The 27,583-nt window shown below is 43.3% G+C and overlaps 1 protein-coding gene across 3 annotated transcripts in view; it reads right to left on the reverse strand.

Moving 5' to 3' along the window:
* Pde4dip (phosphodiesterase 4D interacting protein (myomegalin)) overlaps positions 1-27,583 on the reverse strand; it is a 198,880-nt gene that overhangs the window by 140,721 nt on the left and 30,576 nt on the right. For all 3 annotated transcript variants that reach the window (NM_001289702.1, NM_001039376.2, NM_001289701.1), the window contains exons 2-3: positions 13,111-13,166; positions 11,086-11,237 (exon numbers count right to left, since the gene is read on the reverse strand). In NM_001289702.1, the coding sequence (NP_001276631.1) occupies positions 11,086-11,237; positions 13,111-13,166 (208 nt within the window). The remainder of the gene's footprint in view (positions 1-11,085; positions 11,238-13,110; positions 13,167-27,583) is intronic.

Genomic DNA, 27,583 nt, shown 5'->3' on the forward strand with positions numbered 1-27,583 from the left:
TGGATGTCAGTGATATTTCATATTTCGTGTTGTTGGGGGGGGAGGGCATAGCCTTAAATGGCAAACCAAGAGATGGAAGGAAAGTGTTTTTAGCATCCCCGTGTGATGTATTTAGACTACCTGGAATATGGCATGGACCAATTTTTAAGGGAATTTCCAGAAAGGCTTAACTAAGGAGGGTAGACCTACCCTGAATGTGGGAAATACTACACCCACCATGGCCTCAGTCTGACTACGCAAAGCATCTGTCTCTCTGCTTCCTGCCTGTGGGTGGCATGTAACCAGTCACCTCATGTTCCCTTAGCAGCCAGGGCTGCTCTTATTGCAACACCCCCTCTCAAATTGTGAGGCAAACTCTCCTTCCTTCATTCTTGTCAGGTATTTGGTTATGGCAACCAGAAAGGTACTTACTATACCCCTGATAGCTAATTATCTACTTATTTAAAAATAATGTGAGATCATATGTGAATATATCCAGATGCAACAATACTGTGCAAAAACCAATCACTTTAGAGCCAAGGACACTCAAGTTCAAATGTGGGCTTTGCTATTTTCTAACTGTGTGAGTCGGGGGAGCTTCAGAGAGGTTGAGAATGAAAAAGCTGGGGGTGGGGAGGAGTGAGTCTCAGGGGCTGCCAGGATGACTGTAGCCACATATGACATTTGCAGAGGTGACTTCTAGACAGTGGTTATTTTAACAATTAGCTCATTATCCTTCATGCATTCTTGTTGCCTGTGAAACTGTTGGTAAAAATAAAACTGTTGTAAAAGAAGTAAAACTAGGAATTACAAGGAGTCAGGGGCAGGGGAAAACATTCATTTTGTAAAGATCGATTTGCCTCTTTAGTAGCATTGGACATTGTGTATTTATGGCCACATACCAAGTATTAGTAAGTATTACTGTTACAAGAGAGAAAACTTCCTGTCTGGAGAAGGACTTTGATGGGACCACTAATCATTTGCTAGGGATCAGCAAGAGAGAACTTTTAAGGTCTCTGGCCAACTTGATTCTTCCGTGTTTGAATGTTTAATTGCGGTGGTTCTGTAGATACAGTTATACCGTGTCTGTTACAGCAATCATCCTGTATAGGATTTACGGTGTAGGTAGCATTTTCATGTTTATTTCATTACATCCTTAACACCACCCTTGAGGTACAAGAGTAAGGATGACGACGCCAGACCACACTTCCCGCAGCTGGGCCGCTCCTTATTGCACAGTTATCAGGACCTCAGCTGGGACACCTGTGACCTCTGTGAGCCTATGACACACCCGTGACTAATGAGGTACTTCCTCTTCTGCCTCAGGCCTCCAATATCTTTTCAAAGTCCATCTAAACTGTAAGTAATTGCCCCTGTGCCCTTGAGGGACCTTCTTGAGACTGTACTTTTTTTTTTAATCCTTCTCTCTATTTTCAAGATAACTACACCAAAGTCAGCTCTCAGAAAATTATACGGTATTACCGTATGACCCAGAAACCCTCTCCTCACTACAAATCCAAAAAATGAATACAAACGGCTCCATAAAGCACGAACACCATGCCCGCCCCAGCACCGCTCATGAGAGTTCATAGTGGGAATGTTCCAGTGTTCTTGAACTGACAAATGCATGAAAAACTGACAGTATCCTTATCACAGAACAATGTTCAGCAGTAAGAATGACATTCTACCATACGGGTAAGTCCTGAAAGCATTTACTAACAGGAAAAGGCAGGCACAGAAGGCCAGATGCTGTATACCTCCACTGTAGGAAATGCTCAGAATGGACAGATCTATGGAGAACAGTAGACCAGTGGTTTTCAGGGAACAGAGCAAGGGGAAAACATGGAGAGGCTGTAATGAGCATGAGGCTTCTTTCTGGGGTGTAGAAATGTTCTGGAATTAGGTATCAATTGACAACTGCACAACTGGAAATATACACTCTTCAAGGATAAATTTTGTGTGGTATTTAAATTGAGTTTTAATAAAGCTGCCATAGAAGAAGAAGGAGAAAGAGAAGGAGGAGGAGAAAGAGGAGGAAGAGGGAGGAGGAGGAGGAGAAGAAGGAGGAGGAGGAGGAGGAGGAGGAGGAGGAGGAGGAGGAGGAGGAGGAGAAGGAGAAGGAGAAGGAGAAGGAGAAGGAGAAGGAGAAGGAGAAGGAGAAGGAGAAGGAGAAGGAGAAGGAGAAGGAGAAGGAGAAGGAGAAGGAGAAGGAGAAGGAGAAGGAGAAGGAGAAGGAGAAGGAGAAGGAGAAGGAGAAGAAGAAGAAGAAGAAGAAGAAGAAGAAGAAGAAGAAGAAGAAGAAGAAGAAGAAAGAAGAAGTGGCAAAGCCAGAAGAGAAACTTTCTTAATTCTTTGCATCTTATAAAAGATTGTTTTACTTATCACCAATAAATTAGATAAACTCAACTTACTAAGGCATGTGGTTTAGAATAGACAGTATAGAAATGTTAAGTGTCATTGGGGCTGGAGAGATGGCTCAGCAGTTAAGAGCACTGACGGTTCTTGTAACCATCTGTAACTCTAGCTCCAGGGGGTCAAGCATCTTATGCCATCCTATAAGGGCATTGTCTGCAAGTAGCTCACACATATATAAAATCAAAACCAGTGACTGTTAAATAGTTGATCCTAAATGGATCACAGGTTCTAACAGAAAGTCTACCTACATATCCTAAGTGGCCTTCACTATCCATTAGTTATGGTTAAGTTTTATCATAAGAAAGTTTTACTGTAATCCTCAGATAAAATGGCCCAAAACATGATCCACTCTACATTTTGACACAAGGAAAACATACCCACTAGGCAATCTGCATGAACATGTATGGCATTTTCCCAGGACTAACAGACTAACAAGGAGAATCAAAATCATGCAATTTGTTCTTGCATTCCCCAAACCCTTTCACTGCAACACACAGGCTCTGCTCAGCATCCCAGACGCCAGCTATGAATTCTACAAGGGCCTGGCTTTTTTTTCCCCCTTTGAGACTGGACAGTAAACAAGAGATTGAAACTACCATATCATTCCTGAAGCTCCAGAGTCATTTAAATGCCAAACTATGGAACCCATTCTGCTTTCTGCCCTACAACTCAGCAGCACACTGGTGCCCACACTCGGCAGCCTTCTCTGGAAATAGCCAGCCCGATGACAAGAGAGCTCATGCAGAAGCCATCCTGGGCAGTGTCCTCGGTTGCATAGAGGATGAGGGTCCAAATGACGTCCCTTATGCCATCCCCCGCCATGCTCACACACCCATGCCACCCACAGTCCTGGAATAGCAAGGCGTCATCAATCCCCTCACACCAGAGCATAGGAATATATCAACACAAAACAACACAAACAACTTCCCTGGCCACCACAAATAGATGGCCCAGCCAGAAATAACGCTGCCCGAGACAGTAACGTGAGAGTCGGCAGAAGTGAGAGTCGGGCTGCGGTGATCTAGTAGTACTCAAGGACTCTCTGGATCCAAACTAGATCCTCTACCAGTCAACAATACCAGGACTTGGGTGTGTCCACAGTGGGCTCAACTTAGAGAGCTCAGTTGCTGAGCTTCTGCAATAAAAGGGAAGCTACCAAGCAGTGGTCCTGCTTATGCCTCCAGGTTTTCAGTAACCTCGGGGCTGGCGCGGTGGTTCAGTGGGTAAGAGCACTTGCTATGAAATCGAGAGGACCTGAGTTCAAATCCACAGAACCCATGTAAAAGCCAGGTAGATGGCTCTGTTTGTAAGCTACAGGTTCAGTAAGAGACTGCCTCAGAAGTAAGGTGGAGAAATAGATATACCTGTGTGTGTGTGTGCAGGTGCACCTACACACACACACACACACACACACACACACACACACACCACATCACATCAAGATTTCCAGTTGCTCTCTTTCTCAGTGGCTGGCATAACCTAGCACAGCATGCCTGCCGTGTATCAGACACTCTATCTCCATATCTAGTAATGAAAAGAATAGATTTTGCTGCTCTACCAAAGAAGCTGAGTTCAGTGCCCAGCACCCACACGGCAGCTCTAGCCTGTAACTCCAGTTCCAGGGGATCTGACACCCTCACAGGGACATACAGGCAGCAAAATACCAATATACATAAAATAAAAATAAATTTTAAAAAATGGGGGGGGGGAGGCACATCTGATTTCAACATCTTCCTGGTAAACCATTTTAAACACTTCCTAGTTAAGACTGGGTAAATTTTAAAGTCTTTAGTTACCCCTCTCCATGTTCCTTGTCAGCATGCTCTCAGGCATTGACTAACTCTAGTCCCTTCCCTCATCCACAGCCTGACTCATGCTTTTATTTCTGCATAGAAGATGCCTCACATTCTGTACCAGTCCCTAACCTGCCTTCCCCCTGTTGAATAAAATTAAAATGAAGAGCAGCCCCAGAGAACCCAGGCACAGTGACAGTTGGGTCTCCTGAGCAAACATAACTTTGATTTTCAAATGTAGCAGAAGCTTAGCAAATGGCTTTTGTAAAGCCCCCCCGTTATAAAGACTGGAACCGAAGCTCACCCAATCAGAAGTGTCAATCAAGCAAAATAAACATAAGAAGCTATACAAATGGAGACTTTCTAATGGAACAGATCAAGTGAGGAACCGTTGTGACTGCAACTAATCAAAATAACTTTCTTCAGTTCAAATCACTCAGTTCGTTTCCATATTCTCCTTGTAAGCATTTCTTTGACATTTTGCCTCGGGAACAGGTAACCCCTTATATACCAGGGTGTTTTCACATATGCAAATTACTCCAAGAAAAAGTAAAAATTTTATTGTGTTCTCCTTTTAGACATTCTTCAGGTCCCCAGTCAAGTGCAGTTTTCTCTAGAAATCTTCCCCTACACCACGCCCAGAATCATTCTAAGAGCACAAGCTACATATTTTGTTAAGACAGTTGACTTCCATCATAGCAATGATAACATTACGATGTGCTTTAATTTGCAGACCAGACCATTGGTTTTGCTCTGTAGTTCTTAAGCAAAAATAATAATAATGATAATAATAATAATAATAATAATAATAATAATAATAATAACAATTTTATATGTAAGTTAGGAGTGAAACTTTGCTGAAGGTCTGTGGAATGACTGCACCCCATTTTAAAAGAAAAAAAAACAATTATGCTTGTGGATATGAAAGTTTAGAATTCTCTCTTCTTATCTAATAATGTTCCACATGTCTGAAGGCATCTGTGGAAACTAAACCAGTATACTTGAGATGCTATGGTAATGGAAGTATAAAGCCCCTTTCAAAAATAAAATGCAGTTTGCCAGTAGCATTAATGTTTCAAGGCTGTCATTAGAGGGAAACAAGACATACGGAACCTGCAGACCCTAGCGTGACCCAGATTCACCTAAATTAGCAAAGGATACTCAGCCATAGTAACGCAGTTCCTGAGGGAAGAATCCTTCCTATTTTGATTTAGTCTTTCTCCTTCTCTCTCTTCCTTCCTTTCTTTTTTCTTTCCTTTCTTCTTTCTTTTTTCCTCCTGTAGATTTTGTGACCCAAGTGGAAAAGTTTGCCAGGATGGGTGGGACCTTATGAGGCTGACTCACGGTGGTTAGAGCCAGCAGCGTGCCGGAGAAAGCTGGCTTCAGTGTACAGCTAGAAAATGCTGTTGATGGTTTTGAAGGCATGTCCATATTAAAGGCATCATTGCTAGAAAATAGGTGATCAGGGGAAGGCAGCAGAGGCCTGCTCTGGATTATAAAATACATACACCGTTCTTGAGCTCTTTTATACTTCAGACCATTCTGATCTATGTGTAAAGCCACACTGTACATGCTCGCCAATGGAAACCCCTCTCTGAATGGCTGGTCCTTCCATCTCCCAAGACAACTGGAGCCAGCGGCATTATTGAGGCTCTGCATGATTGGGGGCGAGTTATTTGAACTTTTGTCTCTTCGCTGGTATAATAGATGTAATATGAGTATCTATCTCCTAAGTTAGCAAAGTGAGCCAGAACTAGTTGAAATAGCATGTTACAAAGTTAGAAAAGCCCTGAGTATATAGAACGTACTCCATGAACATCATTCATTATTATTTACTAGGGACACAATTCTCTTAATTAGTCCCATCAAAAAGTATTTTTAAAACTCTGTTTCCTTCCCTTCTTCTATCTCTTTGGTTTTGTCAGTGCCTGAGTGACATTTTTTCCTCCTGCTCCATCGTTAACACACAGATACCTGCTTTAAAATCTGTCACTCATGATGGATACTTAGTCACGGCAGGAGAGCCACAAGATCTACGGGAATAGTTGGTCTTCAAGAGTTTTCAACAAATTTGCTGCTGAACATTTACTGAGTATAGGTTGTATACTACATTACACTAGATGCTATAAACTGGCCAAGGGTAATTGCGACGGAGTCTGAGTTAGAATATGCTTTATGATTAGAGAAACCATCCTAACAAACAAAAGGAAAAACTCGGTGCCTTAGTCAAAACTCAAAGGACAAACAGGCGTTAACCAGGTGGAGACGGAGAGAAAGGTTTCCTGGCAGAGAAACCACCAGAAACAAAGACATAGAAGAAGACAGCTGTGCATCATGCATGGGTTGGGACTTTGATTCACGAAATGAATGTGTGAGATGATATTCTGATATGAAAGGAATTTCTTGCTTAGCTGGGAAGATCTGGTAGAATTCTACTCTGTATCAGCTCTCACAGAGGAACTTAGAATTTCATTCCCAAGTGGGACCCTTCATTAGCATCCGATATCCAAAAAGTAAGGCTGAGCAGTTCCTTTTTAAGCCCTCCAGGCAGGCATTATCCACCCCTATTTCATTCACTTACTACTATTGATGGAGTGTTGAGAATGGACACACAGAAAAAAGAGCCTCTGGCTTATCCATCCAACTTCTTTTGTCACATTTATACATTAACATCTGTGGTGGTTTGAATAGGAATGGCCCCCACAGACTCTCATGTGTTTGAATGCTCAGTCCATGTGGAATGGCACTATTAGGAGGCGTGGCCTTGTTGGAGTGGGTGTGGCCTTGTTAGAGGAAGTGTGTCACTGTGGGGGCAGACTTTGAGGTCTCTATGCTCAAGTTTCTCCTAATGTGGAATCAAAGTCTTCTCCTGGCTGCCCCAGGAGATTCTGATCAAGATGTAGAATTCTTGGCTCCTCCAGCACCAGGTCTGCCTGCATGCTGCCATGTTCACCCCCATGGTGATAATGGACTGAACCTCTGAAACTGAAAGCCAGCCCCAACAAAATGTTTGCCTTTATAAGAGTTGTCTTCCTCATGGTACCTCTTTACAGCAATAAAACCCTAAGACAAAGTAATGGTCATTTTCCCTAGTTATGTTCTGGCTTCATAGCACACCAGTGTTTACATTTTGGGTCTGCTGGATCTTACTTTGTGTCATGTGCAGTTTGAGCTTGCTGAGACGTTGCCTCTAGAAGTGGGGTTGCTCCCCCACCCACTTCAGACGCAAACACATGTATGCCCATTGTCCTCCAATTAGCTGGGCCTCCCTAACTCTGTGACAGGGAGGGAGAAGAACAGCAAAACAACCCAAGAGCGAGAACACCATGCCCTGGAGAGCAGCTAGAAGGTAAACCGTCTCCAACAGAGGTTATGATGGCTCATCCCATGTTATAAAACTCCCCACAGAGGGAAAGAGAAGCTGAAAATGTAGCCATGGAAAATTCCTATGTGAGAAGCTCATCCATAGAGAAAGCTCAAGCAAAACTCCCAGCGGATTGCCTCAGCCTCCCCAGTCAGCTTCTGCTGGATGTTAGAGCTCCGAGATGGTGATGGTGTCTCTAGCTGTTGCTACTCATTCTTTTACCAGGGATTCTCACCCAGTGTGCTCTGCCAGGAATCAGTACTGGGAACTCTAGGACCACTTTAAGGGGCTTCCCCACTTGACTACTGCTGGATGTTTTGAGCATCCAATTTAATCATATTTGCTCTATCTATCTATCTGTCTGTCTGTCTGTCTGTCTGTCTGTCTGTCTGTTCGTCCATCCATCCATCCATCCATCCATCCATCCATCCATCCATCCATCTATCTATCTATCTATCTATCTATCTATCTATCTATCTATCTATCTATCTATCGATCTATCTAATGATCTAGTTATTTATCTATTGATCTAGCTATTATATCTATCTATCATATCTGTATATTGATCTATCTATCTATTTCACTTGTTATTTTTCTCTTACTTTGGCCTCCTGTGTACATAATAAATATAATAAATTCACTCATTCAAAACAAAACTATGGCCATCATATATTGTGCTGGCTACTTATACATCAACTTGACACAGCTATAGTCATCTAAAAGGAGGGGACCTCAAGTGAAAAAATGCTTCCAGAATATATAGCTATAAACAGGCAAGTCTGTTGGGCATTTTATTAAATGGTGATTGATGAGGTAGGGCCCAGTCTCCTGGGCTAGTAGTCTTGGGGTCTATAAGAGAGCAGATTGAGCAGGCTCTGAAGAATGAGCCAGTAAATAGACTCGTCCATGTCCTCTGTGTCAGCTCCTGCTCTGTTTGAGTTCCTGTCCTGACTTTCTTTGATGATGAACAGTGATGTGGAAGTGTAAGCCAAATAAACCCTTTCCTCGCCAAGTTGCTTTGATCGGGGTGTTTCATCACAACAATAGTAATACAGAACATGTTGAAATCAGAGTAACTCCCAGGTAACTCCCTAGAATTCCTGCATCAGAAAACATTTTCAAAGGAATCACATTACTGGTGAGTCACTGTTTACTGAGCCAGATCCTTTAATATGTCTTCTTTTCTTATTTGGACTCTCCTTTCTTATCTCCCTCTAGCTCAACCTCTCATGGATTCATTCTATGCATATCCTTCTTCCTTTGCCCTCAATGTCCCCTTCATTTGGAATTTTATATCTCTGAGTAGGAAACTTGATCTCAGCCAGTGTACAGCATCTGTAACAGGTAACCTCTGTGAGAAAGCCATCCTGCACTCCTTTAGTAAGATTAGACACATTCTCTCTGCATCCCAAATTACATGCTCCTTATTGTTGCAGATCATATTGTTAGTTATGTTGTTACATTACTATGTGGTTAGTCGTGCAATGTCTGGACTTCCTAACATGGAAATGAAGGGCAGGGACATTCTCACAAGCTTCTTGTTCTGATCAGGATGAATCCTAGCTGCTCATCCCAAGCCTGTGTTGCTTTGACATGCTCGACAAGCCCTGGAGGAATGAAGCCCTGTCTGGTACAAAACCTTCAACATAGCTCTCAGGAAGCCCCTACCCGTCCTTTATCCCAAGGCCATGGAATACATGTTTTAAAACTTACAGAACATGCCCTGATATTTTCTCCACTTTTAGGGTAGGGCATTGGAATGTGTCCTCAGTGCTCAGCAATGTTTTCCAAAGCAATGATTTCTCTGATTGTCACGTCCCCGTCAGATGTACGAAATAGACGTGAGTGTTTAAGGGTGAACACACAGATTAGCACTCCATGAACCAGAAATTGAGTTTTGCTATTTCTCTCAACACCTAGAGGACAAGGGTTTAAAATGCCTCTGGTTGGCCTTTTCTTTGAACCCCTTATACCAGTGATTGTCAGAACTGAGAGTAAGGACTCATCCCTCATATAAGACCTGAACTGTAAAATCAGAGGACTCAGGAGTTACATCTGGAATCCAGCTGACCTTGTTAGTCCCCCCAGCTCAGCCCCACAGCATCCAGTCATTCATCCCATCAGTGGACCTGATATTCCTCACTCTTAAGCTCTCCACTGCCTCTCACCAAAAGGAGTCACAACACACTTTGCCTTTCAGAGGCACCCCTCTCAGATGCTGCGATGCTCTGCAGAAGTGCCTGCCTTTTGAGCAGCAGCAGATCCAAAAGGTTGGGGAAAGGAGCATGTGAAGGTGCTACCACACCTACTCTCGTCACCATTGTCACCCACGGAATATATCTGGAAGGATGTATTTGTGGCCCTAGGGAATGTCTGTAATTATGACTTGAAGAAGGACAGAGTAAATGCATGGTAAAACAACTTCTTTTGACTTTATTGTGCTATGGTCATAGGGATCCCTTGTGGACTAAAAGGAAACCCACTGGTCTGACAACCTATGTATAAGTACTCAAGAGATGCCCACTCCTTGGGTATCCCCCAGAGGGCACCAAAGACCTGTTTCCTTTTTTAGAATGTGAGCATGAGACTTTCTGAGAGTCTCCTCTTGGGTGGTATAAATACAGATTCTACTGTACAGATTTCTGAGGGCTAACCCAGCATGCAGGGAGCTGGGAATCTGCACTGTACCATTGGGTTCTGTTCTTGGCCAAATCTATGGATATTTAAGAAGTCCATCTTAGGATTGCTGTTGCGGTGAAGAAACATCATGATCATACCAACTCTTATAAAACAAAACATTTCATTGGAGCTGGCTTACAGTCTCAGAGGTTTAATTCATTATCATCATGGTGGGAAACATGGTATCATGCAGTGCCGGCAGACTTGGTGCTGGAAGAGCCAAACGTTCTACATCTTGATCCCCAGCAGCCGACAGCAGGAGACTGGATTCCTTTCACACTGGATGAGCATTTAAGACCTCAAAGCCTGCCTGCCTCCACAGGCATACACCTCCTCTAATAAGACCACATCTCCTCCATTATGGCTACACCTCCTCCATTATGGCCACACCTCCTAATTTTGTCACTCTACTATGGCCAAGCATTCAAAACCATGTATCTATGGATGCCATAGCTGTTCAAACCACACAGAGTCTGAAGCAACTTTACTTGATTTTTGCTAAAAAGCAAATGGCTCTCTCATTGAGCTCCCTGATAGAATAGACAGTATCTAGCTTTCTGGCATTGTCCAAGCTGGCAATAGAGAAAATTGCCCTGAGCTCACTATGTTGCAAGTACAGCTCTCTCCAGGTGTCATTTAACCTTCCTGGGTCCATCTAAAAACTAGGAAGATGACCAATAAAACAGAATTCACCAGTATCAGCAATTGATCTTCCACGGGCTCTAGCAAAGAACTAAAAGCATATACTTAGGGTGCATACATTCTCAAAAGGGTCACCATTATGATGGCTGAGCCATACTCCGAAATATAGATCATATTTTTAAATAAAATCCTGATTCCATATTTCTGTCTCACCTTCTCAAAGTCTCGAAGAGCCTGGGTCTGTACCAGAGGGGGCTTCTCAAACGCTCTCAAGGAGTGTGCCTGCCCGAAGGGAACCCTCTCAGCACTTCTCCAGGTCTGCGACTGAACCGGAGGACCTCGATCTTTAGTGTCACTGAGAAAAGCTGGCAAGGAAACAGAACAATAAGAAAAAGAGCATTGCATAATGAAGGCAGCATGGCTGTTCTAACTGGCATGTGCCAGCAGAAGTTCTGCAGAACATGAACCAACTGTAGGTCATATAGAAAGGATTTACACACAATATCGTATGTGGGGCTTGTTACTAATGCTCTCTGGTAAATCCCTGGTCTTAGCTTATGTCCATGCCTCTTTGTGACATGATAGCCAGACTCCGTCTCTACCCAAGTTGGCCAAGTGACATGGACTCACCAACAAGTCCCACAAGAATTACCCTACATGTCTCAGGGACAGAGGGCTTGTGGCACTGCTTTTCTGCTCTCGGCTTCTTACAGTAACCTCAGCATTCATGGTACTGCAGCGCCAAGTTCTCAGAGCAGGGGCACGTGAAAAGATAAGGAATTGGCTCCCCCATCAAACATGACTCAAGAGGGCCACAGATGAGGGCACAACCGGGATTATGATCTGAAGTAATAAAAAAAATGTAGAAAACAAATCTTTCCTTGGCTGATAGAAGGAAACAATGAGCTGCTATTAACTAAACTATTCTCTTTGCATTAAGAAGAGTTGGACGCACATGACGTATGGAATTCCAGTCTGAGGACAAGTGAAAACAAATGGGCCCTGGATGGCCCTGACTTCATTGAGAAGCTAGCTCTGGCCCTGACTGACTTCATGGAGACGCTCTCTAGACACAGGGATAAAGTAGACTTTAAGGCAAATCGTCACTCTGTGTTCTATTTCTTCCCCTCTCTTCCTTCCTTCCTGTCTCCTCCTGTCCCAGTTGTGAACTTGTCAGAAGAACTGTGTCATTGTTTCAATCTTGAATGTTCCTCAAAAGCTCAAATGCTAAAGGCTGGCTGGACAGCCTATAGCACTTGTGGGAGGTGGAAACTGGAGTTAATAGAAGGAAGACAGGTTTCTGGGGGCAAGTCCTCAAAGAGGTTATAGGGACCTTGGCCCTTTGCTTCTGTTTTTGCTGCTCAGTTGTCATGAGGTGGGCATGTCTCCTCAGCTATGGACTCCTGCTGTGAAGGGCTGCCTCACCACAAGCCACATGGGAAACAGAGCCAAGCAACCACAGGCCCCTGAAACCAGGGGCCAAAGGGAATCCTCCTTGCCAGCTGCTCTGAGGAAGCATAGATGAGTTCCCATCACCTTCCTAGAACGTTTATGTGTACTCAGCAGAGATTTAAATTCATCCGTGTTAAATGGAAAAGGCAGTTTGAAGAAAAAGTAAAGGTAAATCTGTAAATTATGAAAGAGAAATGGAAACTTCTACGAGAGAGAAAGAGAGAGAGTAAGAAAGGAAGAGGAAGAGAACAAGAGGGGGGCTGTCCATACTTTGATTTTATAGTTGAAACATCCCTGACTGTACATGTACAGTAGCAGGTGCAATATAATTATGGTAGCATTAGCAAGAATAGTAAATGAGATTTAGAAAGTGCTTATTTCTAGACAAGAAGAATTTTGATCATTTAATCTTATCTCTAAGAGCTACATCACTATTATACTCATTTTAATGGGGGCATCAGAGTAGAGATTTCATTTTGATGGCATAATTTATTTTACTCATTTGCAAGCAACTTTAATCTTGCAATCCTAGCCTCATTAAAAGTATGAAGAATTCACAGAAGTATTTGCCTTATGATTGACTGCTCTGTGCTGTTTCCTAGCACATATAATTACATACAGGCGATTTCCAACTAGGGAATTATATACTTCAGTGATGTATGCAAATTTGGAAATTCATAAAAATTTGAGGAGACTCCCATTATGGACTGGAAGAGCCTCAAATAAAGGGAATGATAATTGGCAAGAAACAGTGACGAGAAAGGGCACAGTCCACAGCATCCTTACCTGCTGCACTGCTTGTTCTGGGTACCATCTCTCCATCATCTTCTCCAAAATAATGCCTGTGAAAGAAAGCATAGGTTAATTAATGTAATTAATGAGGTAGATGACACATCTGTGTGCTGGCCTCACCCATTTCTTCACCAGTAGTCATTACACTCTTGACAAAGGTCTTAACTGCTGTGGTCAACGATGGCAAAAGCATAGAGAATTTAATTAGTGTAAGGGCTTGGTGAGACAGACTTTAAAGCCAGATAAGGAGGGTATCAACCCCATGAAGAGTAGGAGCAAAAAGATTTTCGATCAGGAGGCAACAGCCATAGTCTTTAGTCAAGAAGGTGTTAGAGGGATGCAGGGAGCAACCAGACCAAGCTGAACCTTCTTAGAAAACAAAGAATAACAAAGGATCAAATACTTAGAGTTCACATAGAGCGTTCCAGATGCTGAGTGAGGCTATATGAAGTGAGAAAAAAAATGGTGATCTAGTTCCCTTCTCTGCTGCTGTGATAGATAGCATGACCAAAGAAACTTGAGAGAGGAAATGGTCTATTTCAGCGTACACTCCCAGACAATAGTCCATCCCTAAGGAGATTCAGAAAGGAACTCAAGCAGGAACCTGGAGCAGAAATAACAGAGGAAAGCTGTTTGCTGGCTGAGGCTCCCTTTGATCTGGCTTGTATTCAGCCAGCATTTTTTTATAGCTCAGAACCACCTGCCTAGGGTTGGAACCGCCCACGGTAGGCTGAACCCTCCCACATTGATCAGCAATCAGGACAATGGCCACAGGCCAATCTGAACTGAGACTCTGTCTTCTGAGGTGACTCCTAGTTTTGTCAAGTTGAGGATGAAAAGTAGCCAAGGACGTATAGGAAGAATCGATATGTCAAGTGTGAGGATTTTATAGTAAAAAGGCAGTGGAGAAGGAAGTCCAACACGTAATGTTTAGACAACAGTATTGACACAAAGGGGACTGGAATGTAGCTGAGTTGGCACAGTGCTTGACTAGCATGTGTGAAACCCTGGATTTGCCCCCCCTCACCCAGGAACAAAGCTCCTGCTTGTGATCCCAGCACTTAGGAGGTAGCAGCAGGAGGATCAGAAGTGTAAGGCTATCTACAGCTGCATAGTAAGTTCAAGGAAAACCTGGGCTACGTAAGATCCTGCCTCAAATAGAGAAAATAAAATAAAGAATCAGCACACACACACACACACACACACACACACACACACGAAAAAGCAAAGTCCATTCATGGAAACATTAGTAATGATATGATCCAGGAGCCAGGGCTTCATCTGCAAAATACAGACAAGCACTGCCATCCTTTACACAGAGAGGACAAAGATCACAGAGAACAGTCAATAAGGACTTGCCAAACACCTACATGCTGGTCGGTGCTGTGTTTTGTTTGAGTTTTTGTTCTGGTTACTTTAGGAAGTACTGGAGATTCAGCCCAGGGCCTCCTGCCTGCTGACTCAGTAAGCTCTGAGCTATAACTCCCAGCCCCCAAAGATCAGAGCTAAAGAAGCTAAAGAAATAAAAACAATACCAGAAAATAACAGTAAACAATATTCAGCGATAGATTTTAGTTTTCAAAAGGGGTGATTAGTCCAGTGTGGAAAAATATTTTAACTTTGCTTAGGGGTATCCTTTGAAAATAGAAAGATTTCTTTTTAGTATAGGAGCCCTTGGAGACAAGTTCTATTAAAGGGTGAGTATATAAGCAGAGGACATGGCCACTGGGAGGTGTGGTTGAGGGGAAGGTTTCTATTGTAGATAGGAGGGATAGTACAGCCAGAGGCACTTGGAAGAGTCCAGAGCAGAGAAAAAAAGATGGTAGATTGAACATGGCCAGGAGACTTGGGAGGAGGGGAGAAAGAGGTAGGGGAGTAAGAGAGGAGACAAAGGCAGAAGAGGCCAAGAGAGGGGAGACTAAGAGCATACGTGGCCAAAATAGTAGGGTTGTAAGGGAGTGAGAGCCTGGAGCTCATGAGCTGTAGAATTTAGGGTAGGAAGCATACAGGGGTGGGCTGGGCTGAGAAGAGCTGAGAAGTGCCACAGGTACTTGTTTAGTTGAGAGAGCCTGGAGGCTACCAGCCGTGTTGGTATGCTAAGAGGTACCACAGAAATACAGAGATACGGACTGGGCTCCTTTGGTAGAGGGGACATAAAGCGAACCAGAATGTGGGGGAATGGACTTTTCTTTAGATGTGATAGTGACGGGACAGAAAAGATGGATGTAGGGAGGGGATGGGTGTACAGGTAAGTAGAGAAACAGTATTTTAGTAGACAAGGCTGCAGTATTTAGTAGACAAGGCTGCTCCGTGGTGCAATGGGTAGCTATTGGGTGTCTATGAGAAAAGACTCCTTGAACATGATAGCATCAAATGCAAAAACCCTCCAGGGAGCAACTGGAATGCCAAACAGATGCTCCGTGTGCTGAGCAGAGTGAGGGGAGGGGCCACAACCTGGATAAAGCCTTTCAGGACACTGGAGAACATTGAGTCACTGGGGTTTTATGAATCAGAAAGATGAACAGAGTGGCTAAAGGTTTTTAATTGCTGCTGGCCACTGTTTGGGCAGGCTGGGTGGGCACACAAATAAGGCAGAGGCAGAGATGGCTGCAATTATTTCTTCAGAGAGACGCTTTGCAATTGAACTTATTATTCTTTAAGTGTTTGGGTATCCCTAGACAGTTGTAAACAAAAGAACTCTTTGGTTTCCAGGGTTTCTCCTTTTAGAAGCCTGACAATAGTCACAAGGGAGACAGAAGGGACTCTGGCATTTGTTTGGAAATTGATGTTTGCCTCAGAGAAACATCACTTAAATCTTCACTCTGTTAACCAGATGGACATGAAAGTATTAGACATGACACATTGGGAATGCACACAACTGCAAGTTCTCTATTAACCAGAAGTAGATCTCCAGCAGCAGTCTTCCCAGCCCTCTGCCTTCCTTCTATCCTTATTAAAGAGTCTCCCTGCAAGGGAGGCACGCCCACTCCATAAAAGAGAGGAATGTACGCGCTGCTTTTAGATTCCCTTCTGTCGAAGTGAAGCTGGAAAAAGATGTCAAAACCACTAAGCAGAATAATGGCTTGAGATTTGTATAAGGGGAAATTTATCATTATGGGTTGTCACTCACTGAGAATGCTCAGTTCAAAAAGGTGGCTGCCCTGCTTTCAGAGGCCCAGTCAACCCTTAGGCCAAATTCACCCATCAGCCTCACCGGGGTGACCCATTTGTACATTCCATTGAAAAATGAATGGTATATCTCTTCACATGGGGGATAAGTTCCCTTCCCCGTTTAAATCGAACAGACAAGTATTTTCCAGCTTACCACAGCCCTGCTCCTCCCAGGTTAGCCCTCCACAGGCTCCTAAGGCTGATGCCCTGGTGCAGACAAAATGCAGATGGAGTTTTGTTTCTGCTTTAAGACAAATGAAAAACCTCCCTGCTTCAGCACGCAATTCATTAGTGTGTGTGGAAAGCCACTAGGTTGCTTATATATCAATTTTACCTTTCTGGGGTTTTATTTCCTCAAATGTTCACACAAACAGAGTATGAGTTTATATTTTCTTATCTAATTACAGAGTCTATTGTGACAGTTTGGATCTGAAATGCCCCACCCCCACCCCATCCCCGTAGCTCCCCAACAGTTTCAGTGGGTGGCGGTACCAGAAGGTGACCTAAACTCTAGGAGGTGGGACTTTGGTTAAGGAAGTAGGTCACCCTGCATATATCTTGTCCCCAACCATCCCTCACTCTTTCCTGATTCCTGTCCAATAAGAGGAAGGCAGCTTTCCTCTTTCACACCCTCATTCCGAGATGTTCTATCTCACCAGAGGTCCACAATGGAACCAGTGATCATGGGCTTAACCTCAGAATTGATTAACCCAAAATAAATCTTTCCTCTTTTAATTTGTTTTTGTCTAGCATTGTGTCTCAGTGATAGAAATAATGACTAGGGTAAAATTTCACAACAAAACTCATTTTAATGCTTTTCAAGGATCTAAGGTACTTTCCAGACATGCTCTTGCTCAGTCCTCCTTCCTCTGCTGACCAGGGGCAGGTTGCAACAAAGCAGTGGGCATCACCCCTCCCCAAGGCCTCACCTCCCCCCACCCACATGCACACACTCGGCACTCGGCTCACTGCCTGCCTGGATGGATCAATAACTGGAAGGATGGAAAGGCCAGTTTAGATGGGACTGAGTTAAAAGGCATATGCGTAATCTCTCAGGAGAATTTTTAAAAATCACTTTAGCTCTATTAACAGCTCAAGTTCTCTCTTGTACTGCCAGACAGTAGGCACTCTCCACTGCTGGAAAAAGGTTGGGAGGGAATTTGATGCTTCCCAAGGGAAGGAAGGAACCCACAGGGCAGAGACTCTGAGTATGTGTCTAGAGGGTCGCCATTTGAGACATCTGATAAACCCAAGTGCAGAGAGAATGGAAGGAGAGTAGAGACAGACCCCAACCCTGCGCGCGCGAGCACACACACACACGCACACGCACACACACCAAATGATAAGATATATAGGTATGTTCTTCTGTTTTAGGCAAGACCAAAATATATATATATATATATATATATATATATATATATATATATATATATATATATATATATATATGTGTGTAGCCCTTCTCCTAGTTTCTCAAATCAAACTGTTTTTAGATTTAAAAACAAAACAAAACAAAACACAAGTCCACAAATATCTCAGGTTCGGCTAACATGCTGTTCTCCCGGGCACTGATAGCTCTCCCACACAGATATCCAGATATCATCATTTCCCTGAGATGCTTGGACCTTTTCAAGAGAAATTTGCTTTCCTGGATAAATGAAGAATAACCCCACCTTTCTCTTTCTCCCTAACCTCATTTTTTCTGTTAAAAACAAGATGATTCCATAAAAATCTTGTGCACTGATGACTTGCCAAGACAAGGCTCTGTTTAACTGGAAGGACCAAGAATCTCCAAGCACAGCCCACTCACAAGCTATTCACTTGCTTGATTTCTCTGTGCCATCTCACCCAACTTTCTTGATCAGCTGATAAGTAACTGGTGTGGTATTAGACTCAAGCAACTCCTCAGTACTTCGTATCTTACATCGCTGGCTCTTCCTGTGCTTTGCCAAGGCCATTAGGTTGGAGATTAGCAGGACGACTACCTGCCACTCCCTGACACTCTGATGCTGGCAGACGAGTGATGGCTCATTTTCGTCATTTTTGAGAATGGTAGTTTCATTTACTTTTATTCAAGACACTCAGTATGCTTTGCTTGAACACAGCTCCTTTGAAGATCCAATACCACACTGGCCTACTAGTCTAGTTTCTCATGATGCTGGGGAGCAAGGTGGGGGCCTGGAATCTTTCCTCCATAGCTAAGAGCAGCACCGTGATGGGACCCGCTGTGCTGTGTTTCCTAGGGAGCAGACGGACCCTCCTTTGCCAGCTGTGCTCTTGGTACAATCATCTAATCCCATCGACTGAGTTTTTACAGTGAAAGCAGTCACCACCCCATTCCCTATCAGCTTCAACAACCAGTTTTTAATACATAAGATAATTATATCTTAGGACCAACCAAGACTGTGTCCAAAACCACTTGGAAGGTGTTGATGCCAGTCTAGGTTCCACCATCCTCTTCTCTTCGCCTAACCCATCAGACTAATTACCCTAAGGATTGACTTCTCACAGGAGTGGAAAACTACCCAAATATGGCTGATCACAAGCTCCTTCCCCCAGACCGTAGGCGTGGAGGCAGTCCTGAGTATCTCCCTGGACCTCACTCCATCATTCACCACCACCTTTGCTCAGGATTTCCAAGGCAAAGGACAAAGAACAGCTTCTCTATCTTTCTGGATCATTTTTATAAACATATTTTGGAAGCAGAAAAGTAAAATGTTTGAGCAGTGTGGACAGCAGAAACCTGGGACTTGGTTGCTATTTCTTACAGGAACTTTGTATGTATGTTCGTGTGTATGTTCAGGTAAGAATGGCTTGTGCACATGTGTGCTTGCGTGTGTGTGTGTGTGTGTGTGTGTGTGTGTGTGTGTGTGTGTGCGCATATGGAGGGCAGTGGAGTTCAACATGTTTGTTCTGTTTCTTTCCATCTTTTTTTGGAGGAGACAGGAAGCAGGACCTCTCACCAAAACTGGAACTTGCTGGTTTGTTTCACTATACAACATGACTAGCAAGGTATTACACCATACCAGCACCCTTGGCTTTCCCGTGAGTGTTGGAGATCCACCTGAGGCTCTCATGCTGGCACAGCAAGCGCTCACCAATGGAGCCATCTCCACAGGCCTGGCTTTAGAGTTTCCAACTTCATAAGCATTTGTGGGGAAGTCTTTTCATGCAAGGCACTAGAAATAAGATAGAAATTATGGATCTTGACATCCTATAATAGATTCTGAGAGTAAGGCATATGGTTCAAAGACAACTAACTGTGAGAACAAAATGTTTAAAGAGATTTCAGAATAGAGATGAGGCAGAGATATAATCTATACAGGGACAGATGTTTAAGGAAGCCATAGAAAGCAGAGAACATGGATTGAATCTAGGCCTTAAAGGACAGCTGAATGTGTAAGGCACCATGCGAACAGGCTAAAGACAGGAAGACGAAGGGTGTGCTCAGCGGTTTGGTTCCCCACCCTACCCATAAATGGCTCTCTAGGACTCCTTCCCAGTCTGTGTGCTACCTTTCCTTTTCCTCAAACCTTGACTCCCAGAGGGAAACATTAATGAAAACCAAAGGCAGAAATCGCTTTGTGTCTTCTCTCACACACTACACCTTTACCTGACCACTTCAAACATCATTGTGGTTTAGATCTCAAAGGCTTGAGAAAGGTCAACATGCTAAATTACTCTTGGTCACCAGCTTGTGTCACTATGGGGAGGTAGTGAAAGCTTGGACAGGTGGGGCTTTGCATATGGAGGGGTTGTGGGTGGGTTCACTCCCTTCTCCAAGGCTGCATACAGTATAACTATTCGGTTTTCTCCATGGCTGGCCATTTTGAGTTTGAGCATGTTCCAGTGTGTATCTGGGCAACACAAGGTGGACTTTTTTCCCTTTGGAGGGATGGAGAGGTCACAGGGGTGGGTTGGGGGACTTGGGAGGACTCAAATAACCAATAAAAATACTATATTGGAAAAAGGAACCCCTCAGCTTGCTTCCTCTCTTTGCCTTGTAAGCACCCCACAGTTAGCAACTTTTCTCTACCATGTACTCTTGCTGCCTCCAGGCCTAACGCCCCAAACAATTGTAGATTAAAACACTGAGGCTGGAGCCAACATAATCCTCCCCTTTTAAAAGGCAGGTTAGCTCAGATACAACAGTGCAGTGACTAACATAAAACTGAGGCAGGGAGTGGGGTCATTGATGTAGCAATGTCTGATGATGCAGCTCATAAGCCTTGGAGCAGTTCTCATGAGAGCTGAGATCAGGAATGCAGTCCTGTAAGGGCAGTGCTGATGGGGTTCCACATGGAAATAAAGACTTTATTGGGAATTAGAGACCATCCACATTGTGTTCTGTCAAATAACATGTGCACATACATTTTACCAATGGCCTGGGACTCTGTGGGTCGCTGAGTTTAAAAGCTTCATTGTCTCCATGGGTAAGTTTCAAGGCAGTGCGGCAGACCTGCTGACGCATGGGTAATGCTGGCTGCTTCCACCGAGGTTTACAGTGTGAGTTGGGACCAAAACCCAACTCAGGAAGATCTGAAATTTGTATACTTGTCCTGAGAAGGAACAGTTAAACTTGTAAAGGGTTCCTGAAACTAAGTCATAATAAAACTTTATATATGTGCATGTATGTATGTATATATATATATATATGTGTGTGTGTGTGTGTGTGTGTGTGTGTGTGTGGTGGCATTTGCCACTATAAAACAACAAACTTTGAAAAATATTTTTTCAAATGACTTTTTGAGTTAGAAAAGGATCAGCATAATATTTGTGCTACTGTAAAAATACCTATAAATATAAACTAGAGAATGCAATTGTAACTTTTATGCTCCTGAAGTAATTGTTTCCAGGGTTTACTGCCTCTGTCTGCTAACCTAGGCCTACTCCTGGAAGCTTTTTGCCTCTTATACAGGCCTAGGATGTTTTCAGCCTCTGAAACTTACTGCTGAATAAGCTCACCCCTTCCTAGTTCTTTCTGATCACTTGCTGGCTGTCAACTCATCTTTTCGGGCTCAAGCTCCTCCCCAAGCTGACTCAAACTGGCCTCTCTCTCAGCTTCTCTTGAATTGCTCTGCTTGGCCTCATGCTAACTTTGGCAATATTTTCCAATCTCCTCCTTCTTCTTCTTTGGCTTGCTTTGTCTTCAACTGTGTCTAGCTTGTTCTCTCTCTGCAACTGTCCCAGTAAGACCGCCTCCTCCTTTCTGCTCAGCTCCTTAAGTAGCTTCCCTTTCTTCTCACTTCCCAAGAGAGTTGGCAATATCTTATTTTGTCAAATCTTTCTCTGATTCATCACTTTGTCTGCCACTCAATTAGACATCACTTTCAAACATGGGAGCTTCCTTGTACAAACTAACTTTATCTTCATTGTTTGAGATTAAACAAGGGTGTGTCTGTATTCCAGCCAGAGGGATTAAAGGTGTGTTCTGGGGGATGAGCTACACCACAACTAGAAATAGGTTTGTTTGTTTGTTTGTTTGTTTGTTTTTTCAGTAAATCACATAATCTTGGGATTCACTCTGTGATCAAATATCCTGCAATAAGGAAACAAGGCTTAGAGAAAGGCTAGAGGCTTAGGGAGGCTTTAAAAATACACATGTAAGTATCTTAGTGTTCTATTGCTGTGAAGAGATACTATGACCACAGAAACTCTTATAAAGAAATTGAGGCTGGCTTACAGTTTAGAGGCTTAGCCCATTGTCATTGTAGAAGCAAGTATGTGGGCAGACATGGTGCTGGAAAGTAGATGAGATTTCTACATCAGCATCCACAGTCAGCAGGAAGAGAGAGAAACTGGGCCTGGCTAGAGCATTTGAAACCTCAAAGCCCACCCCTATACACCTCCTTCAACAAAGCCACACCTCCTAATAAGTGCCTATCCTTGCTAACCTTGCATCCAAATCTATGAGCCTATGGAGGCCATCCTTATTAAGGGAATAACAGCAAGGGAGCATTGTCTATTGAAAGATTCTTTTTATTAAAAAGAAAGAAAGAAGAAAGAAAGATGTGGGTGGTTATTGGTAGTGAAATTGGTGGTGGTGGTGGTGGTGGTTAGGATTGGGGGGTGGGGTGGGGTTGGTTTGCTTTGAGATGAGATCTCTCTATATAGCTCTGGCTGTCCTGGAGCTCACTAGGTAGATCAGGTTGGCCACAGATTCACAGGGATCCTCCTGCTTCTCCCTCTTAAGACCTGAGGTTAAAGGCTTGTGCCACTACATTTGGCCTGGACAATGTGTTTTAGCTTTTACTAGCTTTAATAATTAATGACCTACATTAAAGATAAAATAGTTCAGTGGTTAGATGCAGAGTGGGTTTTTGAGCAGGCAAAGGTTTGTAGTATGACAGGAAATTTTCTGACATTTGCTGGTTACTGGGGTCTCCGCAGTATTAGGCATCAAACCAAACATACATTCTGCCCTTATTTCCATGTTGTTGAGAAGGCTTCGCCTCCTTTGAGGGGGAAGAGAGATGGCCCAGTGCTTAAAAGCAGTTGTTGCTCTTCCAGAGGACCCAGGTTCAGTTCCCAGAACCCACATGGCTCACAACCATCTGTAACTCCAGTCCCAGGGCATCTGAAGCTCCCTTCTGACCCCATGGGCATGAGTAGAGGCAAAACATTTATAAATGTAATAGAAAGTAAATAAATCTTTAAAAAAAAAAAAAGACTCCTTTGATATGTCTTGCAAGGTTCTGTCTGGTTCAAGTGAAGGAAATGCCCTAAAGTTCAGTTTTCCATATTTTTATTTTTAAACACATTCAATCCTGCCAAATACAAACTGGTTAGAAGGAAATAATATCTGTGTATCTGTTTTTTTTTAAACATACAATAGGTTCTGGCTCTGAAAACTTATAAATGATAGAATTTCACAAATAGTGTTAACTTGACAGTAAAGACATCTGCAGGTAATAGTCTTTGAACTGCCTGTGCATAAGTTTACAAAGCAACACATTTTCTTACATTAAAATACTGCTCATTGAGCATAATAATTACTATGGAGAACTGTCACACACACCAGTAAGGCTGCTGCCACCCTTTAAGGGGTGTCTTACACTTCCTGGGCATTATTCAGCCACACCCAGTGAGACAGACGGCCTCACTGATCCTACACGTGAGGAAGAGGCCTGGGAAGTGGGATGCATTCAGTGACACCACACTGGGGCATGAACCTAAAAGCTGAGCTGGGATGACTCCAGATCTTGAAAAAGTATCTAACATAAACGGATTTATTTCCTTTTCAATTATGTGCATACCCATGTATCTGTGTGTGTATTTGTGCATGTGAGTGTAGTTGCCCACGGAGGCCAAAAGAGGGCATTAGATTCCCTGGATCTAAATTTACACATGATTGTGAATCACCCGAAATAGGTAGTGCAAACTGAACTTGGGTCCTCTGCAAGAACCACAAGTGCTCTTAACCATTCAACCTCTCCAGCCCCCACCCCCAGACCTTTTTCTTGTTCATATACCCTATTTATATCCATGCATGAATGTTTCCTTTGTTTCTGCCTTAAGTCCAGAGATATGAATCCTGAGCAATTAAGAGAAAAGCATGTTGAGCTACCTGCTGTGCCAAGAAGATGCAGTGGAGATTTAAAACAAATTTGTTTCTCGGGATAGCAACTTACCCATGAAAGACAGCCTATACTCGTATCTGCTCTAACAAATGATATGTGACAAGTAAATTAAAATCCTGAAAGAGAAGTGTTGAGTGTGACTTATACATGTCTTATCCTGACAAGTGTCTCTAACCAAATTTCTCTAGAGTATTGACATCTTCCCCAAGCCCCTAGATGACAACACTGTATCTCATTCCCTACAGTCAATGAGAAGGAACTGAAAACACGAGAGATAATGGAGACAGACATAACAAAGCAGAAAGCTGTTTGTGAACGTGATCTGAGACCACATCTCAGGCCTCCTTTTCACTTGCCAAGACAGACAGCAAGTGTATCCTCTAGGCTTCAAATGTTGCCAAATACTCCTACCCCACAATTTGGCACGAGAATCACAAAAAAGAGGCATTCAAATGCAAATAGGACAGAAGTCACAGATGCGGAGAGAGGGACTATTGTAAAATAAACACACTGAGATCATCATTTTTCTCATCTCCAGACCCATCATTATCATCTCTGCAAGCGAGGATGCTGACTTAGCAAAGGCCCTCACAACACACAGCACGTTATTGGGAGCGCCCCAACATGTTCAGCATGGACTGACTTACATAAGCATCCACTTCTCCCAGCACAGGATGCAGTTACAGCCTTCACTTTACACAGTCTCTCCATGAAAGGGCCCATGGCCAAATGCATCTCCAGGAGGCAGTCTCTAGAGTGTTCATCCTCAACCGCTACAGGGCACTACAAGCATCACTTACAGCCAGCATGACTACATGTCTGCACACAGACTCCAGGATTTAGAATCTCTGTCTGTCTTGTCTGTCTGTCTGCTTGCCTGTCTGTCTCCGTCTGTCTTGGTCTGTCTCTGCCTCTCTGTCTGCCCCCCCTTCTTTCTCCCTCCCTCTCTCTTCCTCCCTTCCTAAAGGACAGTATTTTTGCATGCTGTCACAAAAGGCAGTCCAGGCGATTATTTTCCTCACTTTGCCTTATAAGGCCATCAGGTATCTAACAGGTTCCCTCTGCCCCCTCGAATCAGCAAGGAGACAGGTGAGACATCTGTATATTGTTAAAAAGATGCATAAAAAAATCACCTACTTTGGCTTCATCCAGATCACTAGGGATGGTCTCTCTGCACACTTCCAGAACCTACCTTCTGATTCCCCCTTTGGGTCCTGCCAGTGTGTTCTGTAGTCCTCAGTTTTCACTAGCGGCTAATATTTCCAGGCCTGGGGTATGGCGAGGGCATTGGCTCAGTCCACTACAGTGCTACACTGGCTGTTTTTATTCCCTTTCTGCTTGCTTTTGATTCATGTAATCTTTCTTTTTTTTTTTTTTTTTAATTTTTCGAGTCTTATTTTTAATGATGGTTCTTTTTTTTTTCCATTTTTTATTAGGTATTTAGCTCCTTTACATTTCCAATGCTATACCAAAAGTCCCCCACACCCACCCACCCCCACTCCCCTACCCACCCACTCCCCCTTTTTGGCCCTGGCGTTCCCCTGTACTGGGGCATATAAAGTTTGCGTGTCCAATGGGTCTCTCTTTTCAGTGATGGCCGACTAGGCCATCTTTTGATACATATGCAGCTAGAGTCAAGAGCTCCGGGGTACTGGTTAGTTCATAATGTTGTTCCACCTATAGGGTTGCAGATCCCTTTAGCTCCTTGGGTACTTTCTCTAGCTCCTCCATTGGGAGCCCTGTGATCCATCCATTAGCTGACTGTGAGCATCCACTTCTGTGTTTGCTAGGCCCTGGCATAGTCTCACAAGAGACAGCTACATCTGGGTCCTTTTGATAAAATTTTGCTAGTATATGCAATGGTGTCAGCATTTGGATGCTGATTATGGGGTGGATCCCTGGATATGGCAGTCTCTACATGGTCCATCCTTTCATCTCAGCTCCAAACTTTGTCTTTGTAACTCCTTCCATGGGTGTTTTGTTCCGAATCGATCCATACTTATCTCCTTGTACTAAGGTCAAATCTAAGTGGATCAAGGAACTTCACATAAAACCAGAGACACTGAAACTTATAGAGGAGAAAGTGGGGAAAAGCCTTGAAGATATGGGCACAGGGGAAAAATTCCTGAACAGAACAGCAATGGTTTGTGCTGTAAGATCGAGAATTGACAAATGGGACCTAATGAAACTTCAAAGTTTCTGCAAGGCAAAAGACACCGTCAATAAGACAAAAAGACCACCAACAGATTGGGAAAGGATCTTTACCTATCCTAAATCAGATAGGGGACTGATATCCAACATATATAAAGAACTCAAGAAGGTGGACTTCAGAAAATCAAATAACCCCATTAAAAAATGGGGCTCAGAACTGAACAAAGAATTCTCACCTGAGGAATACCGAATGGCAGAGAAGCACCTCAAAAAATGTTCAACATCCTTAATCATCAGGGAAATGCAAATCAAAACAACCCTGAGATTCCACCTCACACCAGTCAGAATGGCTAAGATCAAAAATTCAGGTGACAGCAGATGCTGGCGTGGATGTGGAGAAAGAGGAACACTCCTCCATTGTTGGTGGGATTGCAGGCTTGTACAACCACTCTGGAAATCAGTCTGGCGGTTCCTCAGAAAATTGGACATAGTACTACCGGAGGATCCAGCAATACCTCTCCTGGGCATATATCCAGAAGATGCCCCAACTGGTAAGAAGGACACATGCTCCACTATGTTCATAGCAGCCTTATTTATAATAGCCAGAAGCTGGAAAGAACCCAGATGCCCCTCAACAGAGGAATGGATACAGAAAATGTGGTACATCTACACAATGGAGTACTACTCAGCTATTAAAAAGAATGAATTTATGAAATTCCTAGCCAAATGGATGGACCTGGAGGGCATCATCCTGAGTGAGGTAACACATTCACAAAGGAACTCACACAACATGTACTCACTGATAAGTGGATATTAGCCCCAAACCTAGGATACCCAAGATATAAGATACAATTTGCTAAACACATGAAACTCAAGAAGAATGAAGACTGAAGTGTGGACACTATGCCCCTCCTTAGAATCGTGTAATCTTTCAATGTTTAATTTCTTTGTCTATCTTTAATGGTTTTTAAAGAGCTACATGATCCTTAGGGAAAGCTCAAAAAAGAAAAAAACCAGAAAACCAAAAAACCAAAAAACAAAAACAAAAGTCATGTGTTAAATGTCACTACGCACAGACCACATTTTAAGAAAATTTTGTTTTTACTTTTAAGTGTTCTTCAGTTTTGCTTCTGCAAATCTGTAAATGAAAAATCACAAAGAGGAGATGATCCCTAGATGTTTTTTACTTTTACAGTGTGTGTGTGTGTGCATGTGTGTGTGCATGTGCATATATGTATGTGTGTGTGCACATGTGCATGTATGCATACTATGGTACATTTGTGGAGATCAGTGCACAACCTACAGGAGTTGGCTCCCTCCTGCCACCATGGATTCCAGAATTAGAACCCAGGTCACCAATCTGAGCGGTGAGTGCCCCTCCTGCCCTCTGAGACATTTCCACCCCTTACTTTTGTTCTCACACTATTAAAATAAAAGGTTGTAAGGAGGTGGCTAGAGAGATGGCTTGGCAACCAAGAATACTTTTCTTTCAGAGGACCCAGATTCAGTTGCCATTCCAGTTCCAGGGGATCCAACACCCTCTTCTGGCCTCTACAAACACCAGG

This window comes from Mus musculus, chromosome 3 (assembly GCF_000001635.26).
Source record: "Mus musculus strain C57BL/6J chromosome 3, GRCm38.p6 C57BL/6J".
In the NCBI taxonomy this organism is placed as follows: domain Eukaryota; kingdom Metazoa; phylum Chordata; class Mammalia; order Rodentia; family Muridae; genus Mus; species Mus musculus.